General features: G+C 46.8%; 1 protein-coding gene across 1 annotated transcript in view; it reads right to left on the bottom strand.

Moving 5' to 3' along the window:
* Positions 1-23,136, bottom strand: part of adamts6 (ADAM metallopeptidase with thrombospondin type 1 motif, 6) — a gene marked incomplete at both ends in the record, with an annotated part of 119,354 nt that overhangs the window by 8,985 nt on the left and 87,233 nt on the right. The window contains 6 exons of the mRNA XM_079256149.1: positions 483-621; positions 5,521-5,684; positions 9,054-9,134; positions 9,626-9,749; positions 13,734-13,867; positions 14,560-14,662. Coding sequence (XP_079112275.1) covers positions 483-621; positions 5,521-5,684; positions 9,054-9,134; positions 9,626-9,749; positions 13,734-13,867; positions 14,560-14,662 — 745 coding nt within the window. The remainder of the gene's footprint in view (positions 1-482; positions 622-5,520; positions 5,685-9,053; positions 9,135-9,625; positions 9,750-13,733; positions 13,868-14,559; positions 14,663-23,136) is intronic.

Below are 23,136 nucleotides of genomic sequence, written 5' to 3'. Positions count from 1 at the left end.
AGGTCAGCGTTTCACTGTGGTTTTCAGATTTTCAGTCTGCGGACCAGAAGAGCGGCTGCATCCTGGTAAACCAGCAGCTATGCAGAGCAGCTCATTCACAGAACTTACAGCATATTCACTACCTTGGCTAGAATATGGAAAATATACATGCGGAATTTATTAGAGGGCTGAGAGCAGCTGAAATTATGATGCTGGCTCTGCAGCAGCGGTGGAAATATGGCTTGTGGAAGATTTAAAGAATGACAGACACAAGATTTAAAATCCTAAATGTTTGAGGAGATTAGAGGTATTAAAGAAGAATGTAGGAACCCACAGCTTGTTATGCTACTCTGCACCCCCACTCCGGCAGAAATGCAGCTGGACACCGGGACAGGGAAATAATACGGATTTACAACATATGTCAACATCATAATCTGCATGAATCTGTCCATGTAGATACAAGGACAGAGTCTGGATGAATTCAGACGTGTTGCATGACTCACCTCCAGTGCAGGTAGCGGAGCATTCAGACCAGGCCAGGTGGTGCCAGGAGAAGCCCACTTCATTATCGCCGCTGCCCGTACGCTGGATGGGCACGTTGAACCTGTACCGTATCCCCAGATTCTGCTCCTGAAGGAGGACCTGCATCCACGACATGAAACAGATCTGTTCATCCTACTTTTACACCCTGATAACATTCACAAGCAGCACAATGAGGGTTCCATGATTTCTGCCGTAAAAAATGCTGTGTGTTGGTTCCTGTGTTTTCTTTGTACCCCACCTGTTCACGTATCGTATCATGAACAGGAATGAATTGTATCACAGCTTAAATGTAGCGAACCGTATTGTATTGTCAATGGGACCGAATAGTATTGCGAACGGGGCTAAATTGTATCGTGAACGAGACCAAATCATATTGTGAACGAGACCAAATCGTATCGTGAACAGGACCGAATCGCATTGTGAACGGCACCAAATCATATCGTAAATGGGACCAAATCGTATCGTAAATGGGACCAAATCGTATCGTAAATGGGACCAAATCGTATCGTAAACGGGACCAAATCGTATCGCGAACGGGACTGAATCGTATCGTGAACGGGATCAAATCGTATCGTAAATGGGACCAAATCGTATCGCGAACGGGACTGAATCGTATCGTGAACGGGATCAAATCTTATCGTGACGGGACCAAATTGTATCATGAATGGGACTGAATCCTATCATAAACGGGACCGAATCGTATCATGACGGAACCAAATGGTATCATGAACGGGACCGAATCATATTGTGAATGGGACTGAATCGTATCGTAAATGGGACTGAATCGTAACATAAAAGTGACCATTATCGTATCATGAATGGGACTGAATCGTATCATGAATGGGACTGAATCGTATCATGAATGGGACTGAATCGTATCATGAAGGGGACTGAATCGTATCGTGAACGGGACCGAATCGTATCGTGAATGGGATCGAATCGTGTCGTGAACAGGACTGAATCGTATCGTGAACGGGACCGAATCATATTGTGAATGGGACTGAATCGTATCGTAAATGGGACTGAATCGTAACATAAAAGTGACCATTATCGTATCATGAATGGGACTGAATCGTATCATGAATGGGACTGAATCGTATCATGAAGGGGACTGAATCGTATCATGAATGGGACTGAATCGTATCATGAAGGGGACTGAATCGTATCATGAAGGGGACTGAATCGTATCGTGAACGGGACCGAATCGTATCGTGAATGGGATCGAATCGTGTCGTGAACAGGACTGAATCGTATCGTGAACGGGACCGAATCATATTGTGAATGGGACTGAATCGTATCGTAAATGGGACTGAATCGTAACATAAAAGTGACCATTATCGTATCATGAATGGGACTGAATCGTATCGTGAATGGGACTGAATCGTATCGTGAACGGGACTGAATCGTATCGAGATGTGTATGGAATCGGCCTCTGTGGCGCTGCCTGATTATTCTGTGTTCGAGTACGAAACAACAGTTGGTTCCCTTTAATAACTGTTGTGGCTTTGAAACAGCCTGCATTGATGTTGCCATGGAAACGTGTAAACTTTCCGACAAAAGAAGGAGAAGTTGAGAAAACGTTTAAGAAATGAAGGCAACCAGCTGAGTGCAGATGAAGTTGGACCACGTCAGCACACAAACATCCAGAGAAACTGCTCATAAAACACATTAAAGTGCCGTAACGAGTAGATTCACACTGACATGTTTACGTTCAGCAGCAAACTACCACAAAGATGATCACTAAATCCATCAGGACAAGGCATTCCTCCGCCAATAAACTTCACGGCCTGGACGCCAGACACGGTCAGAATAAGAGGAGACATGATTTAAGCCAGGCTCGTCCCTCATCTCTGGTGGATTTATTTCAGCCACTCGTCTGTCTGAGAATCTACATGAAAATAACGACTAGCAAACATAAATGTCAGCAGGAGAAACGTCAACGTCAAAGATGAGAAGCAAAAAGCCTGGATTAGCTTATTATAAAAGGAACAATGAGAAAATTACTTTCATGATTAATTATATTTTCTTAATTTTAAAAATTTGGATTTGTTACAGAGCTGCTGTCGCATGAAATAAAGCTTCCAGAATATACGGTAACATGTTTCTGGATGATTCACCAACCAGCAGGTGAGGGTGCCAAGATTGAGTGTAACAGCATCTTCCAAAGTCTTCCCAACAAAGAAACCATCAATAAGCAAACATTTAAGATTTATTTCAGGAAGTCTGGGGAATCTCTGTATGTTTGGGTCAAAGACAGAAACAACTGCTGGATAGCGGTCACCATGGCAACCTCAAGCAGCACTGGAGGAGATCATTAGACCATGATCAATACAGACACATAAAAACGAAAATATCAGCAAAGCTCAGATCCCAACTAATAAAACCGTCTGCGTTGGTTCCAGAGTTAATCCGGACCAGGATCTGAGCTTTGGCTGGTTCTGGTTCTGATGGAGGTTTTCCTTCCTGGTTCTGGTCTTGATGGAGGTTTTCCTTCCTGGTTCTGGTCTTGATGGAGGTTTTCCTTCCTGGTTCTGGTCCTGATGCAGGTTTTCCTTCCTGGTTCTGGTCCAGATGGAGGTTTTCCTTCCTGGTTCTGGTCTTGATGGAGGTTTTCCTTCCTGGTTCTGGTCCAGATGCAGGTTTTCCTTCCTGGTTCTGGTCTTGATGGAGGTTTTCCTTCCTGGTTCTGGTCCTAATGGAGGTTTTCCTTCCTGGTTCTGGTCCAGATGGAGGTTTTCCTCCCTGGTTCTGGTCCAGATGGAGGTTTTCCTCCCTGGTTCTGGTTCTGATGGAGGTTTTCCTTCCTGGTTCTGGTCCAGATGGAGGTTTTCCTCCCTGGTTCTGGTCCAGATGGAGGTTTTCCTCCCTGGTTCTGGTCCTGATGGAGGTTTTCCTTCCTGGTTCTGGTCCAGATGGAGGTTTTCCTCCCTGGTTCTGGTCCAGATGGAGGTTTTCCTCCCTGGTTCTGGTTCTGATGGAGGTTTTCCTTCCTGGTTCTGGTCCAGATGGAGGTTTTCCTCCCTGGTTCTGGTCCTGATGGAGGTTTTCCTCCCTGGTTCTGGTCCTGATGGAGGTTTTCCTTCCTGGTTCTGGTCCAGATGGAGGTTTTCCTCCCTGGTTCTGGTCCTGATGGAGGTTTTCGTTACTGGTTCTGGTCTTGATGGAGGTTTTCCTTCCTGGTTCTGGTCCAGATGGAGGTTTTCCTTCCTGGTTCTGGTCCAGATGGAGGTTTTCCTCCCTGGTTCTGGTCCAGATGGAGGTTTTCCTTCCTGGTTCTGGTCCAGATGGAGGTTTTCCTCCTTGGTTCTGGTTCTGATGGAGGTTTTCCTTCCTGGTTCTGGTCCTGATGGAGGTTTTCCTCCCTGGTTCTGGTCCTGATGGAGGTTTTCCTTCCTGGTTCTGGTCCTGATGGAGCTTTTCCTCCCTGGTTCTAGTCTTGATGGAGGTTTTCCTCCCTGGTTCTGGTCCTGATGGAGGTTTTCCTCCCTGGTTCTGGTCCTGATGGAGGTTTTCCTTCCTGGTTCTGGTCTTGATGGAGGTTTTCCTTCCTGGTTCTGGTCCTGATGGAGGTTTTCCTTCCTGGTTCTGGTCCTGATGGAGGTTTTCGTTACTGGTTCTGGTTCTGATGGAGGTTTTCCTTCCTGGTTCTGGTCCAGATGGAGGTTTTCCTTCCTGATTCTGAAAGGGTCATGATAATGTTTGCTCTGACCTTCGTTAACTGTTCAAATCAATCAAATCAAAGATACTTTATTCATCCCCGAGGGGAAATTCAGAGTTCAAGCCAGATCGTCCAAGGTCAGACATACAGACATGTAACATTCATGACAAAAGAGCAAAACCGAACCGAGCTAAGCTCAGGCCATGCAGCTATTATACCAGCGCTAGCTTACAATAGATAAGAACAGAGATACAAACGGATCATAAGGTGTCGAGGGCAAAAACAGTTCATGTAACTCTGGGCCGCGCCAAGAAGACGCGGTCTGAAAATACAGACAAAAAAACCTCATACACTGAAGCACACACTAAACAAGACACACAAAGTCCAAGAAGGCGGTGAGTCATGTGGGAGGGGGCTGGGGGTGGATGGGGAGGGTGACAGAGCGTCTATGAACATGTCTTCTTCCGTTCTCGGGGGGGGGGGGGGGGGGTGCGCCGGGAAGCCAAATCCAGATATGATTGTTGTTTGGGTTCCAGGTGAGGAAAACAGTTTGCCCTTGGCCTTGAGTCCATAGCAGGTCTCAGGCAGGCAGCTCCCAGACTGCCGAATGGGGGGGTCAATTTCCACCGATTCTAGCCGACACCTTCTCCATGTTGTTGTCGATTCTGGGGACCAGCTCCGGGACCTCGGCCAGATGACCAGTGTGGGCCAAACTGGCATCCTGCTTACGGTCGACCCAAGAGTCTGTTCACTGCTAGCCCGGCACATACCGTTACAGAATTCTGGCAGCCTGCAAGTTGTTGCCAGAATCTCACGGGTCTTCAGGTAAATCAGAACTCCACCAGCGCCAATCAGCAGAATCTCGATCACCAATAATACAAAGATGTAAACATCCTCCACGTCCTCAGAGGACAGAACCGACAGACACATCGGTCTCCATCTGGCCCATGAGTCCTGAACGTATCCAGCCGGAAGCGTCCCCTCAGGACATGCGGGCTCCCCTCTGCCCGATCCCCGGGTTGAGAAAATTTGATCAATTGCGTTGAGAGACCAGCCGATCAAATCCATGATGTAAATTTGAGTGGAAGTAAAGAGATGTAAAAGGAGGCTCCAAGTCAGACAGGACAAAGTCACAGGCCAGAGTGGTAGGAGAGGGAGGAAACAGGAGCAAAGAGAAAGTGTCCGCCTTCGCTGAGAGCAGGAGTGTTGCTTTATAAATAATGTTTAACAGAGCTGACAGGAAGGAAACAATGTTTCTGCATCTAAACTGAAAGAAAACATTTTTCTTTTCAGACAAAAATTTGAACCAAAGACGAAAACCTTGTTAAAAGAGGAGTTACCATGACAACCAGGTTTTCAGCGGTGGCTCCCAGCGCCTGTAAAGACTCGGGTTCATCAGCCGGTCTCTTGTAGTGGAAGGTGGTCCCTGCGATGTCGAACTTCCTGGGCCAGTCTATGGTCCACGCTCCATTGATGTAGTAATCATCCCCTTCAGACTTCAGGGCTGAGAAAGAAAAAAAAAGTCATCATCATCATCATGGCTTCTCTTCCTCATCACAGACGGAGACATTTGCGTGCGCCGACATGTAGAAAGAAAACACAGTCAAGGTGAAACCTGGACGGATCTCATGTCTGCTCCTCCGTCTGCAGGTCTCCAAGCACAACACTGAACATGTCTGAACATGGAAATGCAACGTTCACTGTTCCACCTGCAGATCCGCCTGCAGATCCGCCTGCAGATTCGCCTGCAGATCCGCCTGCAGATCCGCCTGCAGATTCGCCTGCAGATCCGCCTGCAGATTCGCCTGCAGATCCGCCTGCAGATCCGCCTGCAGATCCGCCTGCAGATCCGCCTGCAGATCCGCCTGCAGATCCACCTGCAGATCCGCCTGCAGATCCACCTGCAGATCCGCCTGCAGATCCGCCTGCAGATCCACCTGCAGATCCACCAGATCCGCCTGGAACCATCCGGGCCGGACTTCTTCCTGCAGAAACCACTGTTGCATGCCGCTGCGTTTACACCGCCTGACGAGGTTTAATAGCTGCAGCAGAAAATTCTGCCCTGAAAGCAGAACATCATGGTTATGAAGCTGGGAGATGAAACAGGCTGCATTTCACATCATCTTCCTGTAATCCTGTTGGAGCAGGCGGCTGTCACCGCAGCCCCATAAATCTGATGCCGCTCTGAGCTTCAAAGTGGAGCTAAAGCCGTCCATCAACAGCACCATCTCTCTCCATCTCACATCAGCAGTCTGCTTGTCCTACTCCTGCAGAGCCAAGCCAGGGGGGCTGCAGCCCCCACAAGGACTCAGCAGCAGATTTAGACTTCAGTTTTCTCTTCTGGACTCTGTTTCAGGGCTTAAAAAGAAAAAAGACCATCTTCTAACCACGCTGAGAACCGCATGTTCGTCACTCTGGTGGGATGGAAAGGATCTGCAGACCGATGGATCCCAAAGATGTCATGGAAAAGTTCCAGAGCAATGAAAGCAGTTAAATAATTAAATCATAAATCTGTGTTAAAAATCATCTCTTCATAAACATCATCAATGATTTGGTATCTTATTACATGATATTTCCATGCAGACGTGACGTTTCCATGGAGACGTGACGTTTCCATGCAGACGTGATGTTTCCATGCAGACGTGACGTTTCCATGCAGACGTGACGTTTCCATGGAGACGTGACGTTTCCATGCAGACGTGACGTTTCCATGCAGACGTGATGTTTCCATGCAGATGTGATGTTTCCATGCAGACGTGACGTTTCCATGCAGACGTGACGTTTCCATGGAGACGTGACGTTTCCATGCAGACGTGACGTTTCCATGCAGACGTGACGTTTCCATGCAGACGTGATGTTTCCATGCATACGTGATGTTTCCATGCAGATGTGATGTTTCCATGCAGGCATGATGTTTCCATGCAGACGTGATGTTTCCATGCAGAAGTGATGTTTTCATGCAGACGTGATGTTTCCATGCAGACGTGATGTTTCCATGCAGATGTTTCCATGGAGACGTGATGTTTCCATGCAGACGTGATGTTTCCATGCAGACGTGATGCTTCCATGCAGACATGTTTCCATGCAGACGTGATGTTTCCATGCAGATGTGATGTTTCCATGCAGACATGATGTTTCCATGCAGATGTGATGTTTCCATGCAGACGTGATGTTTCCATGCAGAAGTGATGTTTTCATGCAGACGTGATGTTTCCATGCAGATGTGATGTTTTCATGCAGACGTGATGTTTCCATGCAGACGTGATGTTTCCATGCAGACGTGATGTTTCCATGCAGATGTTTCCATGGAGACGTGATGTTTCCATGCAGACGTGATGTTTCCATGCAGACATGATGTTTCCATGCAGACGTGATGTTTCCATGCAGATGTGATGTTTCCATGCAGACGTGATGTTTCCATGCAGGCATGATGTTTCCATGCAGACGTGATGTTTCCATGCAGATGTGATGTTTTCATGCAGACGTGATGTTTCCATGCAGACGTGATGTTTCCATGCAGATGTTTCCATGCAGACGTGATGTTTCCATGCAGACGTGATGTTTCCATGCAGACATGATGTTTCCATGCAGACGTGATGTTTCCATGCAGACATGATGTTTCCATGCAGACGTGATGTTTCCATGCATACGTGATGTTTTCATGCAGAGGTGATGTTTCCATGCAGACGTGACGTTTCCATGCAGACATGATGTTTCCATGCAGACGTGATGTTTCCATGCAGACGTGATGTTTCCATGCAGACATGATGTTTCCATGCAGACGTGATGCTTCCATGCAGATGTGATGTTTCCATGCAGACATGATGTTTCCATGCAGACGTGATGTTTCCATGCAGACGTGATGTTTTCATGCAGAGGTGATGTTTCCATGCAGAAGTGATGTTTCCATGCAGACGGGATGTTTCCATGCAGACGTGATGTTTCCATGCAGAGGTGATGTTTCCATGCAGATGTTTCCATGGAGACGTGATATTTCCATGCAGACGTGATGTTTCCGTGCAGACATGAAGTTTCCATGCAGACGTGACGTTTCCATGGAGACGTGACTTTTCCATGCAGACGTGATGTTTCCATGCAGACGTGATGTTTCCATGCAGACGTGACTTTTCCATGCAGACGTGATGTTTCCATGCAGACGTGATGTTTCCATGCAGACGTGATGTTTCCATGCAGACGTGACGTTTCCATGGAGACGTGACGTTTCCATGCAGACGTGATGTTTCCATGCAGACGTGAAGTTTCCATGCAGACGTGACGTTTCCATGGAGACGTGATGTTTCCATGCAGACGTGACGTTTCCATGGAGACGTGACTTTTCCATGCAGATGTGACGTTTCCATGGAGACATGATGTGTCAGCCTCAGCTGTCAGATTCTGAGGCTAAAATCATGTAAAATGAATGTATGAACAGATAAAGCAGCATAAAGAGCAACCAGAAGTTTGTAGAAATAACACACATAGATCAGCAGTGACCAAGTCTTTTCTCATCCTTATCTCACGTCTGAAAGTTTGGACTGAATGTGAGACTTTAGCTTGCAGACATGTTTATGTTCATACACACTTTAGCATCACAACACCAGGAATTCATTCCCATAAAAATAAAAAACCAGTGGGCCGAGTCCAGATCCATGTGGGACGCTTCTGAAAACCTTCATCCAACTCAAATCCTTTTGGCACTGAAACAAACAACACAAACTATTTACATGTTTCCACTTTACCTGCTATCCCCACTGAACCGCCTCCATCAGCTGCTTTAGAAACACCTGGGCTTTTCCTCCAGTTAATTTATCTTATTTACTCCCTGTTGCATGCTGCTGCTATTAGGAAAGTGCAGCCAAACTTCGTTACTTACCTATATAGTTCTTTGACACGGCAACTTCTCTGATCTCAATGAAAACGGATCCTTTTGGGATATGAACCACCTCCATGTAGCCTGGGAGACAGAGACAGTGATTATAAAGGCAGTATTTCTACCACTCCGACCCCCCAGACCCCCAGCCAATCCTCATTTCTGTGTGGAATATTTTACAACACAGAGAAGACATTAAAGTTACGAAACATACAAGGACTATAGATTAAACTCCAAATCACCCAAAAAGGACAAAGCAATCCTGCAGGAGGACAAAACAGCCCTGTTTTCTTTTTTTACAGTCTCCCATGCACACACTGATGGTTTCCTAGCCATACCATAGAAGGAGAAATATGTTTTCTCTCCATCTGCTCTCTATAGATGATCCCGGCTACACCAGCACCACATGCCTCTTCATTTCATCTCTCATTATGCAGCTAGCGTCATCTTCTAATTCTAATTCTGACCTCATTCCCTCTTAGATTTTAGAGGTAAACTACATATTGCTTCTCCATGACATATTCTTCTCCGTCCAGCTGTATTTAAACACCTGAGGCTAGCTTGATGTGCGTTACCTCCTCTGGGTAGAGACTCGTTGAAAAGTCCCTCAGTGGCTTCACAGGTGCTGCCGTCCCCTCCACACACCCGACATCGATCCTCCTTTGCGTCAGAGTCCAAGATGTTGTCACAGCCCACGTGCTTTAAGGCCAGAGACAAAGTTAGCCGTTTTAGCTGCTAGTTAGCATCGCTTCACTGCCCAAATGTGACTGATCAGGATGTTATAGCAAAGGCTGTTTGTGTCATTCTCAAAGATAAGTCAAACCTTTCTTATTTCTGTTGCAGAGAAAGTTGCAGGAATGAGCTACAGTACATGGCCTAGCCTAGCTTAGCTTAGCCTAGCCTTGCAAGCTAAGGCCGCTACTGAACATGTATGTTTGTTTCATCATTTCAAGCTGTGAAAACGGTGCCATTTAACAGAAACTTCAACCAGAGGCTATGATCAGTTCAGAAAATCAGATTCCTGTGATATTGTGACATGAAAGTGTCTGAAATCAGACATTTCAATGCAAAGTATTAAACATCCATTTTAATGTAAAGAAGCAGCTGAAGCAACCCCGACTGCTCGAGACTGTGTGAAAGTTATAAAGCATGGAAGTCGCTGTGTTCCTTCATAAACAGTACAGCCGCCAGTCCTGCTGCAGCTTTACTTTCACAAACAGGCTTTTATGGCTGCTGAAACGACAGAAAACTGATTTATAAAATCATCTATTCAGTGTTATATGACAGGATTCATGCTAATAGCTGCATGAGTTACGGTTTGATGGGTTTTACTTTAAAATCAGTTTGCTCCAGTTAGTATAAAGACCAGGAAACCGGCTAGATTCATTCTGCCAACGAATAAAGCAAAACCAAATAAGCTGTAATCACATTTAATGTCATTTTTGTGTGAATGTGACATTTGTCTGACATGCCAGACATATGCACCACACATGTCCATGAAAAGATAGAGGTGTTGACGACAGCAAAATATGCAAACATGTTGATCTAGATTCTTCTTATTATTATTGGCAGGTTTATAGCAGGAAAATGACCATCTTCTCTTCATTTCGAAAACAATAATCTCAGTTTTTTCTTAATTTAACCATAAAAATTCTCTCATCAGGTGTTAATTTGCTCTAAACACACACGCTAAGTCTGCTGGACTGCAGTCGTCTGGCGACAAAGTTGTGTATCATCTGCATACATGGGAAAATGAATGCCAAAGTTCTGTCTTATTCGACCCAAACAGCCCTGGTACAAGTTGAACAGAAGAGGACTGACCCCTGAGGGACTCCACACGATCTTTGGTCATAAATTAATGTATATGAGGCTGGTGTGTCGGCCAACATCTCAACAGTCACTGAAAATTGATCCTTTCATCCCTAATTTATGAATTACTTATAATCGGTATGGGCCCTAAAAGAACCACATTAATCAATCCTTAATTGTTACAAAATGTCTCTTTATGGATAAACGAAGTCATGATTCTGCTGGAGACGTTTCAGTCTGGTTAATGTGTGATCTCTCTGCCTCAGCTCAGAGTGCCTCTGACTTCTTCCCAAGCAGACACACTTCCAGAGATTTATCACCGGGTGATGGCGAAGCCAGAGAGCCGGCCCGCAGCAAAACCAGCTGGAAGCAAAGCCGCATGCTGCAGAGAAAACCACCTCGTGTTGGGCTTTCTCGCTGGAATGAAAGGAAAGTTGTGGGCACAGAGGCTGCATCTTTCTGCCAATCGTACGGTCAGGTGGAAGGCAAAGCAAGTGCTTCAAGTGAGGAAGCAGAACTGACTTCACGTGGACACACACACAGTCAGCAGAAAATGATTTATGTTCATGAAAACAAAGACGGAATAAACTGCCAACTCTTTTCAATAAAATGTTGCTTTGCCTTCTTATTAAATCAGCCTTTTCAAATATAAAGAAAATAGTTATTCAATAAAAACTCTGATTTTTCTGTTTTGTTTTCCATAAAACAATCCTGGTTGAGGCTGCAGAGGCCTGATAAGAGTCAGAGGAGAACTGTTCCAGCGTCATACGATCACAATCAACAGCTCAAAGGCACGATTGTTCTTCATCGGAGAATGGCAACGTTGTGTTTATACGGTCCGCATGCAGCAAGCGGAGCTGTCAAAGAAAAGCAAAACTCCCTGAAAGGAGAGATAAACCATCACAAGAACACGCTGAGGAGAACGATGCACCATCACTACACTCTCTGGTTACAGCTGCACGACCAATAGCAGTCCTCACTGAGCTGGAATCACCTCCATTAGTTCAGCATCGTCTTCTTCCTGTCTCTTCTCTGAGAGCTCCCCTAATGACAACTGATCCGGTAATACTCTGGTCTGGGTGGTACCACTCTGGTCTGGGAAGGAGTTAGTTGTCCCCTGGTCTAGGAGGGATGGTACCACCCTGGTCTGGGAGGGGTGGTACTGCCGCAGTCTGGAAAGGTTGGTACCACTATGGTCTGGGAGGGAGGTAGTACCGTCCTTGTCTGGCAGAGAAGTAGTACTCCTCTGGGAGGGGTGGGACCACCCTGGTGTGGGAGGAGTGGTACCACCTTGGTCTGTGAATGTTGGTACTGCCCCAGTCTGGAAAGGTTGGTACCACTATGGTCTGGGAGGGAGGTAGTACCGTCCTGGTCTGGCAGGGAAGTAGTACCGCCCCAGTCTGGGAGGGGTGGTACCACCTTGGTCTGTGAGGGTTGGTACTGCCGCAGTCTGGAAAGGTTGGTACCACTATGGTCTGGGAGGGAGGTATTACCGTTCTGGTCTGGCAGGAAAGTAGTACTCCCCTGGTCTGGGAGGGATGGTACCACCCCAATCTGGGAGGGTTGGTACCATCCTGTGTCTGGAAGTGTTGGTACTACTCTGGTCTGGGTGGTACCACTCTGGTCTGGGAAGGAGTTAGTAGCCCCCTCGTCTGGGAGGGTTGGTATTGCCCCGGTCTGGGAGGGGTGGTACCACCCTGGTCTGGGAGAGTTGGTACTACCTTGGTCTTGGAGGAAGGTGGTACTGCTCCGGTCTGGGAGGGATGGTACCGCCCTGGTCTGGGAGAGCTGGTACTACCTTGGTCTTGGAGGAAGGTGGTACTGCTCCGGTCTGGGATGGATGGTACCGCCCTGGTCTGAGAGGTAGGTAGTTCCACCCTGGTCTGGGAGGGGTGGTACCAACCTGGTCTGGGATGGAGGTGGTACTTCCCTGGTCCAGGAGGGAGTCAGTACTCGCCTGGTCTGGGAGGGTTGATACTGTTCCGGTCCAGGATGGGTGGAACCTCCCAGACCAGCCCCGTTGCACCAACGCAGTCAGTGAGGATACTCTATCCTGATATTTTGCTTCATGTTTACGAACTGATCCAGCCACTGTGTCAACTCTGTCGTCCAACTACAGCTATGTTCGTGTTTCCTTCTTTGTCTGGATGATGTTTTTCTTGTTGTGATGAACATTTTTTGTAGCTTATCTCTCCTCCAAGCTCTCCTGATAATCTTTGCAAGCGTCTGTTTCCTTGCATCTGTAGCAGCGGCTTGTCTGGTTGACGGAACTTCTCATTTTGTTCATTTCTATCTGGTGTGTCCTTTTCTTTCTCTCTCTCTTTCACTTTGTTAACCCTAACCCACCCCACCCCCAGCCAGATCACCATTCTGCTTGGTAAGACGGTGGACAGGACGAGTTTTGAAAAAAAAAATTCTAATCATCACTTTTCCAACGTAACTTTTTGGACTGGTCCCTGAACGCATCACTGAATGTTTTTACCTCATATGAGCCCAGATGGAGCTTTAGGTCCTGCAGCCTTTTCTGTCTGGGCTGCATCAGTCTGAACCGTCGACAACCAGCAGATGTTGCTAGGTAACAGGTGGACAGCGTTGGATATGGCTGCTATCTCCTACTTGGCCACTAGGTGTCAGCATTTATTACAGTCTTTAAACTTTCTTTTCCGTTACAAGGCACTGCTGAAAGTTGGCATCTTCAGACTATAAACTGAAGGATGTTTATTCTCATGGTGGAGGAGGATACTGCAGGAAATACTCACACTGACAGATGCCAAACAACATCAAAAACCACCTGGTTGAGTTTAATAAAGCCGGTCAGGCTTTAGTAAAGGACCAACTCAGTCATTTTTAAGAGAAATTGAAGCGATGCGTTACCTTACACTCTCCGTTGATGCAAATGTCCAGAGAGTCGGCTTGGCATCGGGTGCCATCGATGACTGCAGGGGAGCGCTCCGTGTAGAAGTTGTAGCCCTCTGCTAAGCAATTGAGTGCACAAGGCTTAACACCACCTGCACACACACACACACACACACACACACACACACACACACACACACTGCATCATTATCTCCAGTTGAAATCCTGAAGCTGACGTTACCGTAGCGCTGACACAAGCAGAGACAGTGCGGCCTACCAGCAGATATCAAATGTGGGATATCTGCTGTTCCTACATGACGGCTCCCAGTACACGTACGATGGAGGCAGGAGGTGATAGACCCCCTTCAACAACACGACATCAAACAGCTCCTCCGTCTCAGAAGGAAAATAAAAGCAGTGTTTACATGCTTCCAACTTTATCGCTCTTCTTAAGGCCTGTACAGTTTTTGGTGAACTGCATATTTCCCACTATCTGAAGAAACACACATGGTCCGAACACACGGACATGACCATCAGAAGACCTCCACCTTGGCTTGAGATGTATTCAGACATCGGCTGCAGCTGTTAAACCAGCAAGGGTTGAGAGGAATCTCAGGAATTCTCCATCCATCAAACAGACCTTCCTTCTGTTGGTATTAACAAGGAACACAAACCAGAATGGCCTGCAAACTGTCATTTAGAGTTCCAAAAGGATGACGGGCAGGATTTACAGCTCAACCTTTAAAAAAAATTTTCACATCTACATTTTGCCGCATTAAACCTCCTCATAATTCATTGGTTAATGAAGGCTAATCCGCCATCGTCCAGTTTGTTGTGAACTCACCGCCAGTGTAAGGCTTCCAGTTGTAGTACTTTCCACGGAAAGGCATGTTGTCAAAGTCAGCGCACTGCTTTTCCCGGAAGTCACGAGACCCTGCAGGACATGCCTGCAAATGCAAACAGAAGAACCTTCAATTCAAAACTTATTTTTTTAAATTTAAATGTTCAAGACAACCTCTAAATTCAGTGTGTTGCAGCTGCAAAGCTCAGGATCTCTGGAGAAACAAAGGCCTGCTTCCAGCAGCTCACAGCTGTTAGGCTAGTTTATTAGCATAGTAGATGTTCATCAAACGGATTCATCTCAGTTTTGTCTTCATTTATTGGTATAAAATTCTCTCTCATCCAACTGTTTATTAGCTCCAGACACGGATACAGGAAGTCTATAGGACATATAAAGTTGTATATCATCTGCATAACTGTGCTAATTCATGTTCTGGAATATTTGGCCCAAAGAGAACAGATACAAGTTGAACAGAAGAGGTTCATGGATTGACCCCTGACGGACACCTGAAGGACTCTAGACGGACACTTGAAGGACACCTGACATACCCCTGTCGGACCCATGACGGACCCCTGACGGACCCCTGACGGACTCCTGACGGACTCCTGACGGACCCCTGACGGATCCCCGACGGACTCCTGACGGACCCCTGACGGACTCCTGACGGACTCCTGACGGACCCCTGACGGATCCCCGACGGACTCCTGACGGATCCCTGACGGACCCCTGACGGATCCCCGACGGACTCCTGACGGACTCCTGACGGACCCCTGATGGATCCCCGACGGACTCCTGACGGACCCCTGATGGTTTCCTGACGGATCCCTGACGGACTCCTGACGGACCCCTGACGGACTCCTGACGGACCACTGACGGATCCCTGACGGACTCCTGACGGACTCCTGACGGACTCCTGACGGACTCCTGACGGACCCCTGATGGATCCCCGACGGACTCCTGACGGACCCCTGATGGTTTCCTGACGGATCCCTGACGGACTCCTGACGGACTCCTGACGGACTCCTGACGGACCCCTGACGGATCCCTGACGGACTCCTGACGGACTCCTGACGGACCCCTGACGGACCCCTGACGGACCCCTGACGGATCCCTGACGGATCCCGGACGGACTCCTGACGGATCCCCGACGGACTCCTGACGGACCACTGACGGATCCCTGACGGACTCCTGACGGACTCCTGACGGACTCCTGACGGATCCCGGACGGACTCCTGACGGATCCCTGACGGACCCCTGACGGACCCCTGACGGATCCCTGACGGACTCCTGACGGACTCCTGACGGACCCCTGACGGACCCCTGACGGATCCCTGACGGACCCCTGACGGACTCCTGACGGACTCCTGACGGACTCCTGACGGATCCCTGACGGATCCCTGACGGACCCCTGACGGATCCCTGACGGACTCCTGACGGACTCCTGACGGACCCCTGACGGACTCCTGACGGACTCCTGACGGATCCCTGACGGACCCTTGACGGACTCCTGACGGACTCCTGACGGATCCCTGACGGATCCCTGACGGACCCTTGACGGACTCCTGACGGACTCCTGACGGACTCCTGACGGACTCCTGACGGATCCCTGACGGACTCCTGACGGACTCCTGACGGATCCCTGACGGATCCCTGACGGACTCCTGACGGATCCCTGACGGATCCCTGACGGATCCCTGACGGACTCCTGACGGACTCCTGACGGATCCCTGACGGACCCCTGACGGACCCCTGACGGACTCCTGACGGATCCCTGACGGATCCCTGACGGACTCCTGACGGACTCCTGACGGATCCCTGACGGATCCCTGACGGACCCCTGACGGATCCCTGACGGACCCCTGACGGACCCCTGACGGACCCCTGACATAGTGAAGCAGATGTTTCTGAATGGACTCTTTTAAGCATCAGCAGCAACATAAGTGATGATGCGGCTTCTAGTCCTGATCACATTTATGCCTGAAAACCTTGTAAAAAGTATCTTTTTTTTTTCTTCTTCAACTTCAGCCTGAACTGGTAAAGAAATAAAAAATGAAAGTTCAAACAATTCATTTTTTAAAAAAATTTTTAATTTACCATAAAAATGTGTAAACTCGCGTAAGTTAACTGGAGCTATGTCCTTTAATCAATTAACAACCTTTTATTAACTGATGCTCCTCATGTTTAAGGACAACTGCAGACACGTGTAATCCTTCAGACATGGACTGTAAATTATCTGCACAGTCTGCTTTTTGTGCAGACAACAGCATTATTAACAGCTGGTCAGACTGTGAGACGTCATTTTTTTTGTTTTCATACACTAAAACAAACGTTTGCTCCTCAGTTAGAGCGCAGAGCTTTGTGTTTGGACGGATTTATCTCTGATAATGAAACATTTCTTTGGCTGGACAATTAGAAACATAAACACAACCAGAGGAGGGAGTGAGAGCACAGCGGCCTGATCCAGAACCAGTTCTGGCTCAGGATCTGGATACAGTGGATGGGGGGATCACTCCTCTGTGTGGATATCGCTCCAGTAAGAGGAGGTAAAACGTGGAAAGAAACAGTTTATTAGTGTGAAAAGGTCCATAGAACCTCCAAAACCCTCTCCCTCTGGACAAATAAAAACTCTTAGGTCAAAGCTGTATTTTATATCCTGAAAGTGTTCCATATTGGAGCGGGGGGGGGGGGGTCTTTCATTACCAAGAGCTTACATTGACACTACAGTATGGTGAGATGTCAGCATGGGGAGAAATAACTGTATCACCCGACTTTTGGACCGATGAAACAAAAGGACAAGAAGCTGAAAGTAGATTGTGTTTCTGATCAGAGAAATATGATCTGATGTTTTCATCAAAACTGAATTCATGTCTTTAGAACTAAAAAAATAAATCAATTTAATTTTCTCAGTGACTTGTCATCCCTCCGAAACCACATCGTCTTCGTCCCGTCTCTTCTCCGAGTTCCCCCCCATGAAGGCTAATCCGCCATTGTCTTCGTCCCGTCTCTTCTCCGAGTTCCCCCCCATGAAGGCTAATCCGCCATCGTCTTCGTCCCGTCTCTTCTCCGAGTTCCCCCCCATGAAGGCTAATCCGCCATCGTCTTCGTCCCGTCTCTTCTCCGAGTTCCCCCCCATGAAGGCTAATCCGCCATCGTCTTCGTCCCGTCTCTTCTCCGAGTTCCCCCCCATGAAGGCTAATCCGCCATCGTCTTCGTCCCGTCTCTTCTCCGAGTTCCCCCCCATGAAGGCTAATCCGCCATCGTCTTCGTCCCGTCTCTTCTCCGAGTTCCCCCCCATGAAGGCTAATCCGCCATCGTCTTCGTCCCGTCTCTTCTCCGAGTTCCCCCCCATGAAGGCTAATCCGCCATCGTCTTCGTCCCGTCTCTTCTCCGAGTTCCCCCCCATGAAGGCTAATCCGCCATCGTCTTCGTCCCGTCTCTTCTCCGAGTTCCCCCCCATGAAGGCTAATCCGCCATCGTCTTCGTCCCGTCTCTTCTCCGAGTTCCCCCCCATGAAGGCTAATCCGCCATCGTCTTCGTCCCGTCTCTTCTCCGAGTTCCCCCCCATGAAGGCTAATCCGCCATCGTCTTCGTCCCGTCTCTTCTCCGAATTCCCCCCCATGAAGGCTAATCCGCCATCGTCTTCGTCCCGTCTCTTCTCCGAGTTCCCCCCCATGAAGGCTAATCCGCCATCGTCTTCGTCCCGTCTCTTCTCCGAGTTCCCCCCCATGAAGGCTAATCCGCCATCGTCTTCGTCCCGTCTCTTCTCCGAGTTCCCCCCCATGAAGGCTAATCCGCCATCGTCTTCGTCCCGTCTCTTCTCCGAGTTCCCCCCCATGAAGGCTAATCCGCCATCGTCTTCGTCCCGTCTCTTCTCCGAGTTCCCCCCCATGAAGGCTAATCCGCCATCGTCTTCGTCCCGTCTCTTCTCCGAGTTCCCCCCCATGAAGGCTAATCCGCCATCGTCTTCGTCCCGTCTCTTCTCCGAGTTCCCCCCCATGAAGGCTAATCCGCCATCGTCTTCGTCCCGTCTCTTCTCCGAGTTCCCCCCCATGAAGGCTAATCCGCCATCGTCTTCGTCCCATCTCTTCTCCGAGTTCCCCCCCATGAAGGCTAATCCGCCATCGTCTTCTTCCCATCTCTTCTCCGAGTTCCCCCCCATGAAGGCTAATCCGCCATCGTCTTCGTCCCATCTCTTCTCCGAGTTCCCCCCCATGAAGGCTAATCCGCCATCGTCTTCGTCCCGTCTCTTCTCCGAGTTCCCCCCCATGAAGGCTAATCCGCCATCGTCTTCGTCCCGTCTCTTCTCCGAGTTCCCCCCCATGAAGGCTAATCCGCCATCGTCTTCTTCCCATCTCTTCTCCGAGTTCCCCCCCATGAAGGCTAATCCGCCATCGTCTTCGTCCCGTCTCTTCTCCGAGTTCCCCCCCATGAAGGCTAATCCGCCATCGTCTTCGTCCCGTCTCGTTGAGAGACAGGTCTGTAGTCAGTTAGAGTTGGTTAGCTGGTTGGGTTTAGCCCTTTTTGTAAGAAGGCGTGATGACAGCTATCTTTAGAACCACAGTCTGGACCATCGCCCAGTTAAAGAAGACCAAATCACAACAGTGTGAACTCGTGTCATTCATCTACTGATGCAAACACACCTCAGTGTAACCAGTCTCTTGCTGCAGAATATTCCCTCTGTGTTGACTGCAGCCTGCGGAGCCTTCCAGACTGGGTAAAGTGCCCTCAAATGACTTTTTATTGGTGCAACAGAAGTGAAACTGAACTACACGTGTCAGCATGCGAGTATTTACCCTCACACATCTCTCTGGCCAGATGGTGGATGGGTCGGTGTGATGAAATAGCGGTTTGGGAGAGGCCGTCTTCCAAGGAAAGCCCTCAGAGCTCTCCTCTCTGCTCTTATTGTCAAGACTTGTGGTTAAATGTCCAATAGGACCGAAACTATTTCAATTTTCACCTAGTTAAAAAAAGCCCACCTAGAAATAGTTGAGCAGAGCTCACAGCCATGTTAAATATTGTTTTAACCACAACTCCAGAGCTCAGAAAAACTGCTCTGAAACTGTCATCACAAGTGTAAAGTCACAATGTATGAACTATAAGGCGATGAAGGGGAGAGGAAAGCCAAGCACGCCGGCAGAGGGGAAGGGGGGGGATTTTTTATCTTTATCTGCATTTGTTCCAGGAAATATGTCAGAAAGCTGGGAGGAGGTGTGACGCTGCATGCTGATGTCAAGCATGTGCAGCCTCTTCCAAAATAATCTGCTCTGTCTGAGAAATGTGCAGCAAACTGCAGACTCAGCAGGTTTTCAGGAACATCAATGTTTACTCTACATTTCACTTATAGATCATTCTCAGCTTTCGCCACTGATCAGGTGACCTGCTCATCAGCAACATTTGTGGTGGTAAAAAGATAAAGAAAGCGGGCTAGCTGCCATAGTTTTTTTCAAGCACAACTCAATTTCTATGATCCAATTTTTTTTTTTTTTTTACAATTTGGTATCCTTCATTAAAGTCTGAGTGTGTGTGCATTACTCCCATGAAAAAAAGTAAATTACTCCCATGGTATGACTTCAATGCAGAGTAATAGTCCCTCTCCCTAATGAACTGTCTCCATCTGGTGAACGCTACACTCTTCTTTTTCATTTCTTGGCTATTTTTCCTCCCTGTCGCAGGGCAAAGAGCATGGATGGTCCTCCATTTCAATGGAAAACAACAAGTTGAAAGTTTCACAGTTGTCTTTGCCTCCTCAAAGTGGGATGCCTAGAGATGCCTTCAACAAAGTTCTATTTATTATAATAAAGCCATCAAATATTGCTTTCTGTTTAGTTAAACGAAAACAACTTAATAAAAGAAACAGAAGGCCTATTCGTCCCAGTTTTACCATCAAATCATCCGATTTTTTTAGGGGTCATCTGAGAATGGTGACCTGCAATGGATATGTAGATGAACAAAACTCTTTCATCCATCAGCACATATGTTTTCTTCATCAAACATAACTGGTCTTTAAGTCTCAGATCTGATAGCAACATCTATGATATGTAGTTTATTATGGTGATTTGTAACCGCGGGGTCATGGCCCATGCTTAGGCCTCAAGCATCACCTAAACGGCTGTGAAAACTTCTAGTTTTGGACCTGATGGCCGTCAGGGCCGTGGGACATCACAAGAAATATGACTATCATCCACGAGACTTATTTATCATACAGCTTCCCACTGGTGGTGGTGGTGTCGGGTCAGCTAGTTGTTAAACATATTCTAATTAAGCAGAAGTAGACACTCATCTAGCCGCTAGCTGTTAACCTGTAGCGAAAGATGTGAAAAGTATTTAAAAAGAAAAAAGAAAGACAAACACAGTCAAAACCTCCTTCAGTGTAAAAAATATTTGGCACAAAAACAGTCCAACTAATGATGTCTGTCTTTATGTATGTCTTTTGTCACAAGGTAGAGCCGAGAAGTGTGTATGGAGCGTTAGCTAACATTAGCTAAACTTTGCTAGTGTAAACTGATGTTAGCTAACAGACAGCTTTTGCTAATGTTAGTTAACGGACACTGAAGCTCAGAAGCTTCCACGCGGCAGCAGCATCTAGAAACCAAACATGGAGAAAGAGAGCAATTTTTAAAGCAACAGATACAGAAAATACTTGTCATGTTTATGAAATGAATACATTATTCAGTTATCTGTCTAAACATCTGAATAAACTATAGATTTTATTTAGTTTATTTAATTTGACCCTCTTAATTATTTGGAATATAATTTTTATTACTCATTCATTCATTTTCTGAACCGCTTAATCCAATTCAGGGTCGCGGGGAAGCTGGAGCCTATCCCAGCCGGCTTTGGGCAAAAGGCAGGGTACACCCTGGACAGCTCGCCAGTCCATCGCAGGGCCACACAGAGAGACGAACACCCACGCTCACACTCACTCCTAGGGGCAATTTAGAGTAACCAATTAACCTAACATGCATGTCTTTGGATGGTGGGAGGAAGCCGGAGTACCTGGAGAGAACCCACGCATACACAGGGAGAACATGCAAACTCCACACAGAAAGGCCACTGACCAAAACCCCTCCCTAGCCAAGGATTGAACCACTGACCTTCTTGCTGTGAGGCCACAGTGCTAACCACTGTGCCACCGTGCAGTAATTCATATCACTATATAAATGAAATGAATATACTATATTTTATAGTACTCTTTTACTAATCAAATTTCCATCTTTTTCCATCATTTTTTCAAGACCCCCTATTTTTTACTGTCGTTAAAGTAACATTTAGTAGATTGCGTGTTTATAAGCCCAATTTGAGCTCTAAATGTGTTCGGTAGCTTGATTTCGTTCAGTGAATTGTAAGCCTGTTTGGTGTTTCACACACATGTAATGTGTAAAGGTGTGTGTTATGCAAGTGGATTTGCTTTAGTTCTTGAATCCAAATGAAAAAGAGTGAAATCAATTAAACCAGTTCAGTGTTCCTGTTTGAATGGGCTGTTGACCAGTTTGTACAAAGGGGCAACCTCCGGCGGTGAAAATTGAACTCCATGAGGAAGTGCATAAAACTGCAGTTCCCCCTTCATCCACTAGGGGCTGCAAAATAGAGCAAATCCTCATAGACTCCCATGTTAAAAAGACCAACTTTACAGCAGAAATAAACATGTTTACAGCAGAAATAAACATGTTTACAGCAGGAATAAACATGTTTACAGCAGGAATAAACATGTTTACAGCAGAAATAAACATGTTTACAGCAGAAATAAACATGTTTAAAGCCAGTTACGCCACTCCATTTTAGGTTTAATAGGTCAGGTTTACCTTCATTTTTTTTTTTTTTTTTTTTGTCTTGTCCAGCATTTAGGCAAGCAGAATGATGGTCTGGATGCTGTGTTCTGCTGAGCAAATTTTCTCTGCCAGGGGAACCTTTATAGATATAATGATCCCCTTGACTTTCTGAATTTTTATTTTATTTCTATGTTTATTTTGTATTGTTGTTTGAATTGTAGAGTTTGTACTGCTGGACCAGAGAGGACAGACAAAAGACAGAAAGAGAAAGGAGAAGAAATACCTCATAAGAAAAGGGAAAGAGATAAAGGGAGAGAAAAGGGAGAGAAAAAAACAACTAAAAAATAACCCAAAAACAAAAAGAAAGAAAACAACCTACAGATGTATACATACACACATACAGGCACACACATACATATACACACACACATACACACGCATACATACACATACACATACACACACGTATACACACATAATATATATATATACACATATATATACATATGTACACATATACATATACACATATACATATACACATACACCTCTATGCACACACATACACACACATACATACGTACAAACATATACGCACTTGCCAGTATTAACACATATACATACACATACAAGCCAACTTTAGATCATAGTAACTAAACTATGAATCTAAAAAGTTAAATATAAATGAGAAACAAACAGAAATGAGAAAACTAGCTGCTGTTAGTGAATAAAACTGCGTGACGACTCGGTGACTGTGTCACATGCAGAACATGCAGAGTGGAACGTGTTCCAGAAAAGGTGATCATGCCAG

Source organism: Telmatherina bonti, assembly GCF_933228915.1.
Source record: "Telmatherina bonti genome assembly, chromosome: 17".
NCBI lineage: Eukaryota > Metazoa > Chordata > Actinopteri > Atheriniformes > Telmatherinidae > Telmatherina > Telmatherina bonti.
This window is presented reverse-complemented; position numbering and strand designations above follow the sequence as displayed.